Consider the following 14,520-nt stretch of genomic DNA (forward strand, 5'->3'; position numbering starts at 1 on the left):
ACTTGATGATCACACACTCAACTTTTCGGGAATCCAGGAAAGGGAGAACTCAAATGGTCTGGCATATTCAGAGGGGTCCCCATGGATGAGATAGAGAGGCCCTGGAGAGGGGCAGATGGATATGAGAGAAGAGATGAGGGAGTGGGGGATGCCTGACCCCAGAGGTAACCCAAGAAAAGGCTCCTGGTTGGAAGAACAGGTCGTAGGAGGGTCGGCCATTCTCCTCTTTTTGATGGTTTAATGTTTTTCTCCTTAGAATTTGGAAGAAGATGCCCAAAGTGGATAACATGCCAAACATCACCATTCAGAATGTGATAACCTCTCCACATGTAAACTACATCCGCTGGAAAGTACATGGAGACTGGGTTACTCAGGTAAGATAGATAAATAAACTAGAGTTTGCTAGCCTGCCCTCTCCCTCTGCAGGTGCGTCACTCAAATCGCCAAACAGTGTACATTTTATCATAAGTCGTCACTGGTCCTGAGACAACTTCAGAAACCCAGCCGAAAACAAAAATAACAGTTACACGAAATGTGTAGGTTAGTCCTAAGAATGACAAACACTTGGTTTCTAGTGGAATTAATCAGTTTGAACTTCCTGGTGGGATCAGTTTGGGGGACCTTGTCCCAGGTATCCTTTGGGTCAGAAGATAGTGCATGGGTTGTCCTTCCTCTTGTTGGAGTAAAAGCCAACTCAAGTGACCAGAGTGTCTTAGGACCATTGGTGGATTATGGACATGACATTGAGTCCCTGAGCCTTCCTCTGAGGAGCTGAACTGGGGTTTATCCAGTGTATAACAAAGCAAGGCATTGTCAATTATGTTAAGAGAGCCCAGAGACCAAATGGCAGAGTGGACACACCAGCCCAAGGGACAGGCGGGGAGCAGGAGTCCTCAGGGTCAGTATGACGAGTCCATTGGAGGAAGGAACACAAGCTTGTGTCAGCAGCTGTTTCCTCCTCTGAAAACACCAGGCTTCAACCAGGTAGAGAAGCTTCCAAATTAACAAGACTTATGTGAGAAAGAACAGTAAGAAATCCTACTGAGTGATAGTGAGGGGCACCACCAAACGTGTTTGAACGTGAAAAGGAAAATTAGAGGGGAAGGAAACTTGGACCACGAAAACCACATTTGTTTAAAAGACAAATACCAACAAGATTTCAAACACAAATTGGAGAAGACCAAATACCAATCCTGCTGCAGAACAGAAATGTGAGTTAAGAAAGCTAAAAGCAAAAAGAAAACAATAATTTGACCAAATAAGCAGATGAAATACCATGATGTTTCTCAAAAGTGATTGAAATAAGATTATTTGTATTTCCTTCTTCTTTATTGGTTACAATTTATATATCATAAGTTCATCCTACATGTACAACTCATTGAGAGTAACTTTACTGAGTTGTAACATAATCACCAGGATCCGGTTTTAGAATGTTTCGGTCACTGGGTGACATCCCTCCAGCCCATTCCCACGCTCAGCAGCAGGTCTCCACCAATCGACTTTCTGTCCCCGTTGGTTTGCCTTTGGAAGCCCAGCTCACAAAAATGGCGTCATACTAAGCCTGGTCCTGATGCCTGGCTTCCTCCACGTAGCTTAACGGAGCCACACTTCTTGTTGACCTTGACCTCTTGTGGGGGTCTGGGTTGGGGACACAGAGTTCACACCATGCTTCCAATACTAGTGTGACTGTATCCACTCTGTATGTTCAGATTCTGAATTAGGACTTCTTCCGTGGAAGGTGGCCTGAGAGGAGAACTCAAATCCCTCCAAATCTCATTCCTTGTACCTAAGATTGACCTTTTGGGTCCTACCCCAAAACCCTGGTTACCCAGTCCCCACACACCTATCTCAGGACCCCATTCTTAGTTCTCAAAGACAGGGGAAGAGCCGATGCCTCCCAGGATCTATTCAGTATTGCTTCCAATTTAAAGATGATTTCTAGGGAAACAAATTGTTTTCTCTGTAAAACCCCCTGTAGCTCTGCAGGCAGCATTCAGCTTTTCTCGGAAAAGTCTAAAATAGGCAATAGGAGCTGCAGCAGACAGGGTGCTCAGGAATTGCTTGTTCTGGTGTTAGCCTAGAGCAGTTTGGAGGGAAGGGACCACCGTACACACTGCACTACCCCAGGAACACACATGGGTGCTTGAATTTTTTTTTTTCCTATCCTCCGCACAGTGGTTCCTTCATGAAATATGTTTTGGAAGAATGCTTTAAACATTATTAGAAACTCTTACTGACCTGGCGCGTGATCTTGTTTTAATTAGTGTTTTCTCACTTTTTTTTTTTCTTTTAGCTGAACTACTGTGATTCTCTGAAAGCTGTCATTTCCAGCTCCAACCACGAGCCCACAGCTCTGGTAATAGGTACTACGGACGCTCCTATCATGATTGCAGTTGTTCTCTCTCTGGGTCGTGAATCTCTGGAGGCCTCCCACCTTTTCTTTTCTGTATTGCTGTGGGCATCCGGCACCCTGCTAGTAACTCCTGATGCCATTCAAACATTAGGCCTCCTCCGCAGCTGAGTGTGTTTTTAATTTCATGAGCCTCATGCCCTGGGGCTGCTGGAGAGGCAGTGAGGGACAGCATGCCTGGCACTGAATTTGCATACACCAAGAGCTCCGTCAGTATGTGTTGAAATAAGCAAAATCCACTCTAAGCAATGCCAGGCTCTACTGTGTGAGCACCTCTAATGTGCTACATGGTATTGAATATATAATGATATCCGTATGAAACTGTTGAAATGGGGCATTTGTAGGATTAGGGACTTTTAAGGAATTCTAAAGGTGGGAAGATCCAGCATGGGTAGTTTCTAGAAGCTGGACATAGACCAAGTGAAATCCAAGAAAGGCCAAGGGAATACCCATCTCCCAATACATCTCTCAATCTTAGGGGATGACCCCAGTATCTTAGTCATTTGCTGTTGTAACTGAACACCACAGACTAGAGTAACTTATAAAGAAAAGAGTTTTATCTGGGTTATGATTCTGGGGCTGGGCAGTCCAAGGACATGGTGTCAGCATCTGAAGATGGCTCTCACACAGCATGATCTCACGATGGAAATGTGAACAGACAAGTGAGTACGTTTGGAAGTGTTCAATTTTGTAACAATCATTCCCATGAAAACTAACCCATACCTATGGGTGGAGCCCTCATGACCTAAACACCTCCCTTTAGGCCCCACCTCCCAATACTGCTGCCCAGTGAAGTAAGTTTCTAACACATGAACTTTGGGGAAACACATTCAAACCATAGTCCCTAATAAACAGCAAATCTGGGCATGAACTTGACCAAGCTGATCTTGGGTTTATGGTGTAGGGGTGTCTGTGCTATTTATGGGGGAGTTATTTTGTGTGGACTAGACTGAAGACATACATCCAGCATTGGATAGACTTGGAGAGGTCTGGCTGACCCCAAATTTTTTTTGGGGGGGGGCATACTGGGGATTTATTCAGGGGCACTCAACCACTGAGCCACATCCCAGCCCTATTTTGTATTTTAATCTAGAGACAGTGTCTCAATGAGTTGCTTAGTGCTTTGCTTTTGCTGAGGCTGGCTTTGAACTTGGGATCCTCCTGCCTCAGCCTCCTAAGTCACTGGGATTACAGGCATGTGCTACCACACCTGGCTGACTGACCCAAATATGAATCAGGAATCCACTCCCTTTATGATGGACGAGTCCCAGGGTATCAGCTCATGGTCTGCAGTAGATGCAGTCTTCTGCCTGCCTGGAGCTTCCCAACTGGAACACTTCCCTAAGGTCAGGCTCTGCCTTAAGTGCCTTACATGTATGGCCCTGTTTAACCACCGTTACAACCTATGGTTTACACCTCGCTGCTTGCCCCATCTTAGAGATGAGTGGGCTAAAGCACAGAATAACCAGGCGATTGGTCAGAGATCTTTATAACTGCACTTAAAGAAGTTCAACTCAAACTGATGGAAGCAGAAAGCAGAATCCTGGGGGTGGCTCAGGCAACACAGGAAGAACAGGAAAACAAAGCAGCTCCTCACTGGGAAATCCTGGGAACAGAGACTCAAATGCTTCTCCATCTCATAAAGTCTCATCTGTACACCAGACCCCTTGGAGGGTAGTGAGCCCATGTCTCACATAGCTTTGCCACCAACAGAGACTGGGGACTGACTGACACTCTTGGTCCCCAGTCCAGCCAACTTGGGAAGTGTCTTATTAAAATAGATTGGCCCATTGTTGGGACAATCATGATCCAGCCAACCCAGGAAGAGCAGGGGCCATCAGAACCTGGCAGTACTCATTAAAATTATAGCATCAGAGTGAGGGAAGACCTGATCTCCAAGCAGGAACTGGGAGGGGAGGTTTACTAATGGCCAAAAAAGTAGAGAATGACTACTACCCTGTGTCACACAACTCAGAACGGAGCCAAGGCTGGAATCCAGGCTGTGCCCAAAGCCTTTCCTTCTAACCCTCAGACCCATAGCCAGGGAATTGCTTAGGAGTGTGTTGGAAATTCAGAGTCTTAGGCTTCTTCCCAGAACGACTGAATCAGAGTCTGCATTGAAAAGGACTGTGGTGAATTGTGTGCCCCTCAAAGCCCAAGAAAGATTCTTTCCCCACAACGACGTACTAACATTTGTTAATAACCCACCCCTTGAAGACCTTCTTAACTCTTCATACTTACTTCATTAAACTTCATAATTATTCTGTGAAGGCCTCGAGGTTATATTGGAAAGCCCCTTCCAATTATTCAACGTCACCATCATCATATTTAATGTTCAAGTTGATACAGATGATGATAACTTACATGTGTTTGGCACTTACTCATTTACACTAATTTTCATATTGGATATTTGCCAGTGGTTCTCAGTTTGGGGTACCCATTGGAATCACCTGGGAGACTTTGTAAAATCTGCTTACCTTGGGTTTTACCCTCGGAGATTCTGATTTAATTGGTGTGAGATGAAGCCTGGGCATTGCAGCTTTTAAAAATTTCTGCAGGTGATTCCAATATGCAGCTAAAAGTAAAAACCTCTTTTTCAAAGAGAGACTGCCCAGGCATCTGCATTTTTAGATGTGACTTTATTTTGCAGCAAAGATCACGAGCCAATCACAGGCATGACGCTATTTGATCTTCACAGTGGTCAGGGAAGGTGTGAATTCTATGTAAACATATTTTATAGATGAGGACACATAAGCTTAGGTAAGCTTGCTCACCAGGTCACTTAGGTACAAGAGTCCCAAAGGGACTGGGCTCTGATTTTTCTGACTCCAAAGCCAATGTACCACTGCCATTCCCTACAGTTGGGTTTGTAAAGCCCTTCACATCCTGGGACCTGTTCTGGGACAGCTTCTCACCTTGGCTGTAACCTGAGGGGGGGTAAATAATGGAATCATTTATTCCCAGGGCATCGAGAAGTTTATTGCCAATAGAATATGCCCAGGATCTCTGCATGGATTCCCTACGTACCTTAAGCAGCAGCAGCTTAAGAAAGGAATCCATGAATACCCAAATACCCTGAATCAGAGTCAGAGACAGCAGACTCTCCTGTCTGCTGCTCTTACAGGCCCACCTGATGGGGCAGAGGGATAATCAAGAAGTGTCAGAGTTGTAGGCGGCCACGTGCCACAGTACAAGATTCTAGTCGAGAACAGGCTGCATACACAATAGTGGTTTTTGAAGATTATAATAGAGCTCAAAAATTCCTGTTGCCTAGTGACATGATAGCTGCCATGATGTCATAGTGCAATACAGTACTCAGGCGGCAATACCAGTGTAAACAAAACCTACTTCACGGCCAGCTGTATAAAAAAGGCAGAACATGCAATTGTGCCCAGTACAGAATATTTGATAATGATAGTAAATGCTGTGTTACATTTCATGTATGTACACTATACTCTGTCTTGTTATTTTAGAAGTTACTCCTTGCACTTATAAGAAAAATTGACTGTGAACGGTATGCTGGGTTCTCTTGGGAACAGGCTTATGCATCTGTGTTTGCCTATCATTTCTTGATCATATAAGAAGTCCTGTGAGTGACCTACACACTCTATGGTGTTCACCCAATAATGAAATGCCTGAGGAAGCATCTCTTAGAACTTATCCCTGCTGTTAAGTGACACATGCTAACTAATATCTCTCCCTCCTCCCATGCTCCACCCTCAGTCCCACCTCTGGACTTTAATTAAGAGCTGGTTGGAGCTCACCAGCGGTGCATCGGGGATGCATAAAACATTTAATACACTTACAGCAACTCAGAAGTCAGCCACCCACGGAACAATGTAAGCTTCTCCTTTTTTTGATGTCTTCTAGCCTCACTGTGCCTGAACATTTCTGAGCCTTTGGGAAGACTGAAATTCTAGTTTCCCCCTTCTTTTATCCTTGAAAAATCTAATTCCACTTGCCACTGAACATCATGGAAAATCAATAAAGACTTGTGCCAAGGTCTCAGCCTAGTATGAAATACCATCTTGCTTCTTTCTTGCTAGGAATCTTCCCCGAGGCCCTTTCATAGCCCAAGAGCTCACATTATCTTTCAAGGAAAGTTTCCTTTATAAATTTCTGATACACTGACATTTAAATCACCAAAGTATTAGGAAAAAAGAGGTACAGTGCTTCAGTTTCTTGGGAACTTCCATTAGACTTTCTCGGAACTAGGAAATTTGGCTTTCTAGAACAATAATGAATATGAATTCTAAGAAACCGAAATAGCCTTTGGAGATTGAAATAGCTCAAAATTCAGTATTTGAGCAGATCAAAAGCAATGACTCTAGAACAAGGAACAGGGAGTTTTAACTGTGGCTCGGCTACTAACAAAACTGTGATGTGGAACCTCCATTTCCCCTCCAGTTCAATATGTGCTAAGGTTTGGATATTATTTGAATTTATGCCCCAAAAGTTCACATGGGAGAGGCTTGGCCCCAGTGTCACAGTACTAAGAGATCACGGAACTTTTGAGGTGTGGCCTGGTGAAACTGGTTAGGCTATTGAGGGCACTAATCCTTGCAAGGAAATAATGTAGCTCTTGTGAGACCCTGGTTCGTTCCGAGAGAGTAGATTCTTATAAAAAGAGCAAGCTTGGCCCTTCCCTATTCTCTGGCTTCCTGTCTCTCCATGCAATCTCTCTCACATGGGCTCCCTCCATGATGTTACCTGCTATGTTGTAATGCAGCCCAACAGATCCTTCATCAGAGGTTGTGCAGACGGATACCCAATCTTGGGTTTTCAGCCTCCAATACTGTAAACTAAATAAACCTCTTTACTTGCTAAGTACCCAGCTTCAGGTGTTTTGTTATAGCAATAGAAAACAGACTAATACAACAAGAAAGTTGGATACAAGTTCTATAGATCCTTCCAGCTCAGATTCAGAGGCCTCATTATGCTAAGAGTCCTGTCCATCCTTCCTCACATCACAGAAAAGGAAGCCACTAGAATTGCTTATAGCTCTAAACTACTATGATTTCACCAATTAAATCTCTCTTAATAGCTAGATATCCATATAATCAAAGGATCAGCCCCCACATCTATATCAATCTAATGATTTTTATTTGGTATTTATAATGTGCCAACCATAACAGTAAGATGAGAATGTGAAAGTTCAGAGAGCCTCTGGAGTGAAACTTCTGAGAAAAGTTACCTGTACTTGCTTTTCCAATTCTTACCCTCCCATTCTCGCTAAGAACCCTCCAACCTGGCCTTGGTCCCCAAGACCAAGCACCTAAACCACTTGTATAAGGGGCCACAATGCCTGTCATGTTGCCGATTCCACTGACCAATATTCATCTCATTTTCTCTTTCTACATTTGAAGCAACTGACCACTCTGGCTTCCTGAATGAACTTCTCTCACTTGGCTTCAAGATCCCAATCCTTTCTCTCTTGCTTGTTCCTCCACATCTGTCTGATTTAATGTTGGAGCCCCAAGAGTTTAGTTCTTGGTCATCTCCTCCACGTCTGCGTCATTCCCTTGGTGATCCCTTCCAATTCCACTGTATGCTGTCCACTCCCAAATTTTTATTTCTATCCCAGTTCTTTCTGGCATTTCCAACTGCCCTGGCTCACTAATGGACATCTTCACTAGGATAGATAATGGAGATCAAAATTAAGTCCAAACCTGAATCCAGATCTTTTCTGCACACCTGTTCCACCATCTTCCCGATCTCAGTTGATACTAAGTCCATCTTTCCAGTTGCTCAGGACAAAACCACGACTCCTCTCAAAACCCACCTCCAACCTACTGGCTCTGTGTTCATAGTACACCTCACATGGGGCCACTTCTCACCAGCCCCACTTCTACCACTCAGTAAGAATCACTGTCTTTTCTTCCCTGCGTTACCGAGAGAGTCTCCTAGATGGTCTCCTGGATTCCATCTATTTTCTGCACATCAGCAAGAGAGACCTCATAAAATTAGGAGTCAGACCTCTGCAGATCCTGCTGTAGGCCCCTATCTCACTCAGTAAAAGCCAAAGTCTCCTGGTCCCCAGCCCTTTCTTTACCCCACACCTTATCACTGTGGCCTCATCCTCTTTCCCCTCCCCCTCTCGTCCCACCGACCTTCATGAATGCTCCCCTCTACCTGGAAGGTTCTCCACAAATGTCCACAGATCTCACTCCTACACCTTTTCCAAGTCTTTGCCTGATTTATTATATGCTGGGAAAGTCCACCCCAACTTCCTTGCCTTGTTCTGCCCTGATTTAAATCCTTTCCTCTAATCAGACTCTGTAATTCAGACAGCCTCTATACTTCACCCACTGTGTTTGGTTCTCATGGCCTGTCTTCCCCTAGAGGCAGGGATTCGTGAGTGCTGTGTTCACTGTTGTGCCACAAGGGCTTAGAATAGTGCGTGGCACCTACTAGGTGCTCGATAAATATTTACTGAATGAATGTATTTGTGAAGTTCAGAATTCAGACTCACACTGACCTCTCTCCCAAGAGTGCTCTGTAGTGTCCGTTCCAGGAGAACCAGAGGACGATACAGTAGGACGGTAGGAACAAGTGTGTTCGATGTTTTCCTCCTGTGCCTTTCTCCTGATAGCTCCCCACTCCCCTACCTCCGGCATGTCTCCTCGGTTCCCCATGACCACATGACTGCTGTGGTCAGGGTGTGTGTCCACTGTGGGCCCTAGCACCAACCCTCACCCCAAAGTGGCTTCCAGAGAATCATTACTTAGGAAACAAGGAGGGAATTTCCCCCATTCCTGAGACTCCCCTTGAATAGTTCTCATCTCCACTTTGGGCAAGAGCTCCTCACAACACCTTGGAGATCCACCATGACATACTTCTGGACTTCAAAACCTGACTCACAGTCAGCCACTTATTCCCAAGAAGACTTACCTTGGCCAAGGAGGAAAACCATCATACAAAGACCAACAATTGCCTCAAGAGCTCTGCAGTTAGGAAGTGCTTGACTTTGCCTTTCTTTATTTAAGAGAGAAATCTCTGGCTTCATTTTTGCTATTAATGAATATGCAAAGAGGATGCATCTTGGTCAAGGCCACAGAAACCCCAGCTGGACCTTGAGTGTCTTGCCTCCTGCAAATAAGAAACTGGCTCAATTTTGTGACTCCAAATCCATGAGCTCTTGCCATACTGAGAAATTGGTAGAGAAAAGCATCAGGTAAAGGTGGGCAAGCCTGGCCACAGAATCCAGGTTGAATCAGGAAGAGTGAAATCCTGAGCTTCAGGGCACACACACACACCCAGCTGCCAACTCTGGGGAATGCTCTGAGCCCACAACTGTGGAGGTGGCCTCTGGACCACCTCTGATGGCAAAAGCCATAGTGGATAGTCTGAATTAAACTTCCACCACGACCTCAGTGCCTGAAGACTTACCTGCCAGTTAGTGTGCTGGGATCTGAACCCGCCTGGAATCCGCTCCAGGTTTCCATGGAGATTACTTACACTTTTCATCATCCTTCTTTCAGTCCTTGGAGAAGAGCTATGCACTCTGGTTTCCATGACAACCACTTAAAACGTGTATCTCTGTCTGGCTCTGTTGGAAAAGAACTGCTAGCGATCATGCAAATGAACCGGCTGCTCTCCCCTTTACTTGAAAAAAAAAAACTAAAATAAAAATAAAGTGACACACCTGCTTAGAAGTTTCAGATCTCTGTTCACAACACGAAGGATGAATGTGTCAAACTGCTGTTTGAGGCAGGTTTGCTGCATCGCTTTGACCTTAAAAGTGCTCACCCAGATTCTTCAGCTCATTCTATCATCTCCTGTAAATATCTACACTCACGAAATACCATCTCTCCCCTCCACCTGGTGGCTGAAGAGTTGCCAGTTCAAGGCCATCTACCTTCCTACTGCATGTTCAAGGAGGGGGCGGGGGAAGGACAGAGCCAGAGTGACAAGCCAGCCTCTCTACACCACTATGGAAAGACACATGCAGAGCAGGGTTGTCACCTCAATTCACTGTCCACGGATTGTCCAGAAGTGGCCCAGAACTCAGATTACAGCTTCAAATAATGAGGAAATTATATATCTCGTCATTGGGAAAATGATCCCATGTTCTCTAGTGGTACTCCTTCAGTGGAGGGCAGCCACTCTCAACATCAGGGCTTTGGGCCCCTCAAAACGAGAGAGCTCAGGAGAAGTCAAAAGATGATGAGTGCCCCTCCCGCTTCCTGGACGTGTCTCTGAACTCCACTGCAGGACGTGCCCCTAAAACAAGGGGTCCCCAGAGGCAGCAGTGGTGTTGTAGTCAGCTTTTTTTGCTGCTGTGACTTAAAAATCTGACAAGAACAATTAGAGGAGGATCAGTTTATTTGGGGGCTCACGGTTTCAGAGGACTCAGTCCATAAACAGCCAGCTGCATTCCTCAGGTGAGGCAGAACAACAGGGCGGAAGAGTGTGGCAGAAGGAAGCAGCTCACATGATGAACAGGAAGCAGAGAGAGAGACTCCACTGGCCAGATATGAAATATATTCCCCAGAGGCACTCACCCAGGGACCCAGCTCCTCCAGCCACACCCTACCCGCCTTCAGCTACCACTCAGTTAATCCCTATCAGCAAACTAATGCACTGATTGGGACTCTCATAACCCAATCATTTCTCCTCAAAACCTTCTTGCATTGTCTCACACTTGAGCTTGGGGGAAACCTCACGCCCAAATCATAACAAGTGGGCTAAAGGAGCCACCAACAAGCAGACTATTTAAAACATGTTTGGAAACTGATACTGACATTCTAAATCCTGGAAATTTCCAAGTAAAATGAAGATTTCCCACTTCTCTTGAAAGGTTATAAGGTCTTTTTTGTTGTTAATTTGTGTGTATGTGTGTGTGTGTATGTGTGGTTTGTGTATGTGGTCCTGAGGCTCAAACCCAGAGCCCTGCATGTGCTACATTCACAGCCCCCCAAAATTATAAGGCCCATGTTAGAGTTCTACAGGACAAAGGTCAAGTGAATAGAGCACCACATGATCTTGCAGATAAAGCATGCACTTGCCTTAGTGGAACTTATTTGAATTGCAAATTCCTCTCTCTAATTCTGGGAAAATAGTTGGACTCATAACTTGGGGTAACAGGCAGAGATCTCAAACAAAACTATCCTTCAACTCATAAATTAGGTCATGAGCAACAAAAGAAAGTTCTTACTTGGAGGATAGGAAGTGGAAGCTGAAGACGATTCTTTGTCCTTCCTCCAAGGGCCCTTGGACATGGTTGAGGTTGGTGATCAGGGTAAGCCAGGCGGTAGGGATAGGAGAGGCTCTGGTGAATGTATCGAGGATTTCTTTCATTGATTTTCTGGTGAAACCCATGTCTGAAACCTATGAGAGGACCACTAATCGCTTCTAAATGATGTGACCATTATGATTCTATTGTTCAGAAGATTCATAAACCGATGAATATTTGGCTGAAAATATCTGTCAATTGTAGGACAAAATTTTCTGGTTGATTATGGAACTGATAAGTCAACTGGATGAGTCCCAATGTCCGAGTCAGTGCTGAATTTGATGCTTGCTCCATTCCCTCCATGACAAGTCTCTTAACTTCTCCATATACGTTTTCTCACCCCTAAGACGGAGGTAAATGTGTTTGAATGAGTGAGTCTGTGTTCAGATCAAATAAGATCCTTGTTGGTGCTGGGTTTCCTCCAAATAGGATGGCCTTCATGCTACCTCTGTTCCCAGGTGACTCTTCTTGTCTCTCTTTAGGAAAGGAGGGGGGAAATCTTACTTTTCTCACACACACCGCTTTTCTTCTTCAGACTATCTGTAGTTAACACCTGGAGGTGGAGGAAGAAGAAAATACCCGTTGTTGTTGTTGAAAATGAATCAGGGACCTTTTAGTGATCAGCAACCCTGTCGGGAAATTGACTGATCTTATTAAGAAACTGTGTTTTGCTTTTCTGTGAATATTTCCAGGGTGCACAGTGGGAACAACAAATGTCAAGCAAAAGATGAAAGAGATAAGGAACGTTAGGAAAGATGTCAAGACAAGAAAAGGCCACGCATCCCTTGCTCTGCCCCCGAGGCGAGCAGAATATGATCAAACAGTTTTTCGTATCCATAAAGGAGTGAAGGCATTCTTCTTCTGCAGGAGAAAGAACTTATTGCTGACAGGTGGCCTGGATCAAATAATTCGAGTCTGGAATCCTCATCTGCCTGGGTAAGTTGTCTTTCTCTCATCAAGAGGGCCATCGGTGTAGGAAGATAATTGGAAGCAGGACTGGGGATTCCCTATTAGAATGACTTAAGAACCTCTGACCAAAATTAATACCCCTTACACACCGTCTGGGAAACTTCTTTCTGTAGCCTGTAAAGGGATTATTTTGGGGGGCTGGGGGAGTTCATTTCAAGTCATTTAAAAATGTAAATACCTTACAAGGACAGAGAGACTGTGTGGAGCTACCGTTCACCTGCATCTCAGCGGGTCCCTTTAATCACATTGCTGCCTGCCCTACCATGAACCCATCACCCTCTTGGTCACAGAGAGCTATTAGGGATTTTGATGTGTAATGGATGTTTTTAGTGCACCTTACTCAGCCCCCAAGTGTACACTCAGTTCTCCACAGAGGTTGTTTAGCCCTGTCAGATTTAATGGCTCTACAGAATTAATGGTAGCACCCCTCAGGCACAGCAGAATTGACATGAAAGGCAAGTATAATTGACATAAGAAATGAGAGTTGTTCTGGGAAGCCTGGAATTTAGGGAGTGAACAGTGTGACCATTGAAGGTACCTTCCCCTCTCCCCCTCAGTGGTGATCATTACACCCTAGAATCAGATACATACCTTTCATGGTAGACCCTAGGGAGCACTTTCTTGATAACAACAAAAAAGACCATTTTATTAAACACCTACTCTGTACTGGGTACCATACAGCACATACAGCCTCTCTGATCCTCACATCAAGCCCATTTACAAATGAAGAAACTGGAGCCCAGAGAAATTAAATGACTTCTTGCAAGTAATGGCAGAGTAAAGGGTCAAAGGCAGGTTTGTCATTCCCACTGAGAGGAGTTGAAGATGGAGACTGGGAGATGGGGAGCTGGTTCTCCTGTGCTGGGCAGTGGAGATTCAGGGATGAGCACAAGTCACGTGGGACATGCCAGGATTCCTGGCCTAGCCAATCTCCCAGGCATCTTCAGGGATCCGCAGGTGACCCTGTGCCCTTCAGTCATGCAGAGACACCCAAGTTGGTGCCAAGCAGCAATTGAGCATGTGGGCTCAGCTGGTGCCTCACTTCCTGGCCAAGCAATGCTGACCAAGAGCTACAGCTGCCATTTCCTCCTCTACAGTGGTGATCACTAAAGGACCCACCTCCTAGAACAATAATGAAAATCAAAAAAAAATGAGATGATCCACATAAAACCCTCAGCACAATGTCAGAGACATAACAAGAAAGAAAAATCATTGTCCATCTACTTCTGTTACCTTAGGTTCCCATTTGTCTGGCAATTGAGAACAGTTTGCTTCCTCACTTGGTTATGTTATGCTCTCCCTCCTGAACCCCTGTCCTTCCTCTCTTCTCCCCACCTCCTCACCCTCTCATGGGACCCAGCCCTGAGATCCTCCAAGGACACTGTGATCCCTCCTATTACAAAGCCCTTCCACCCAGGTTTTAATGCTGTTCTCTCCAGCCTACAGAAAGCCACCACCTACCACGGAATCCGTTCCATCCCCACCTTGGACAGTTCCTCGCGTGTTCCTTTTATAGTGTTATTGTTAACAGAGGGAGAAATGAGGCGCAGGGCTTCATCTCACCACGAGCCCTGTCACTATCACTGGGTATTATTTGCTTCAGTCCTTTTATCTCACAAGATATGTACTTGTGCAATTTCAGAGGGAAACATAACCCTCTTCCAGGCTGAATAGAACTGCCAGATCTGGGCCAAGTTTAGTTTTGCATTTTTATTTAGAAATAGCAGACAGAACTGCTTTGTGTTCATCTGTTCTGTTTTCATTCTAGAAAACCAACAGGTCTGCTGAGAAGCCACACGGCTCCGGTGATCTATATCCACTTATCTTCAGAGGATAACAAAATATTCTCCATGTCCACGGACAACACAGTCAAGGTCTTTCCTTTCTGTATTTTGTTGCATGTGTC

At 45.0% G+C, this 14,520-nt stretch overlaps 1 protein-coding gene across 1 annotated transcript in view; it reads left to right on the top strand.

Annotated features, from left to right (window-relative positions):
• The first annotated feature begins 240 nt into the window (after nt 1-240).
• LOC124098992 (WD repeat-containing protein on Y chromosome-like) overlaps nt 241-14,520 on the top strand; it is a 58,117-nt gene continuing 43,837 nt past the window's right edge. Inside the window, exons 1-4 of the mRNA XM_046453954.2 lie at nt 241-374; nt 2,294-2,363; nt 12,338-12,581; nt 14,383-14,488. Of these exons, the coding sequence (XP_046309910.2) occupies nt 270-374; nt 2,294-2,363; nt 12,338-12,581; nt 14,383-14,488 (525 nt within the window). The 5' untranslated portion in view covers nt 241-269. The remainder of the gene's footprint in view (nt 375-2,293; nt 2,364-12,337; nt 12,582-14,382; nt 14,489-14,520) is intronic.

Source organism: Marmota monax, unplaced genomic scaffold, assembly GCF_021218885.2.
Source record: "Marmota monax isolate L192 unplaced genomic scaffold, Marmota_monax_Labrador192_F-V1.1 WCK01_AAM20220418_F8-fsc00011, whole genome shotgun sequence".
Classification (NCBI taxonomy): Eukaryota; Metazoa; Chordata; class Mammalia; order Rodentia; family Sciuridae; genus Marmota; species Marmota monax.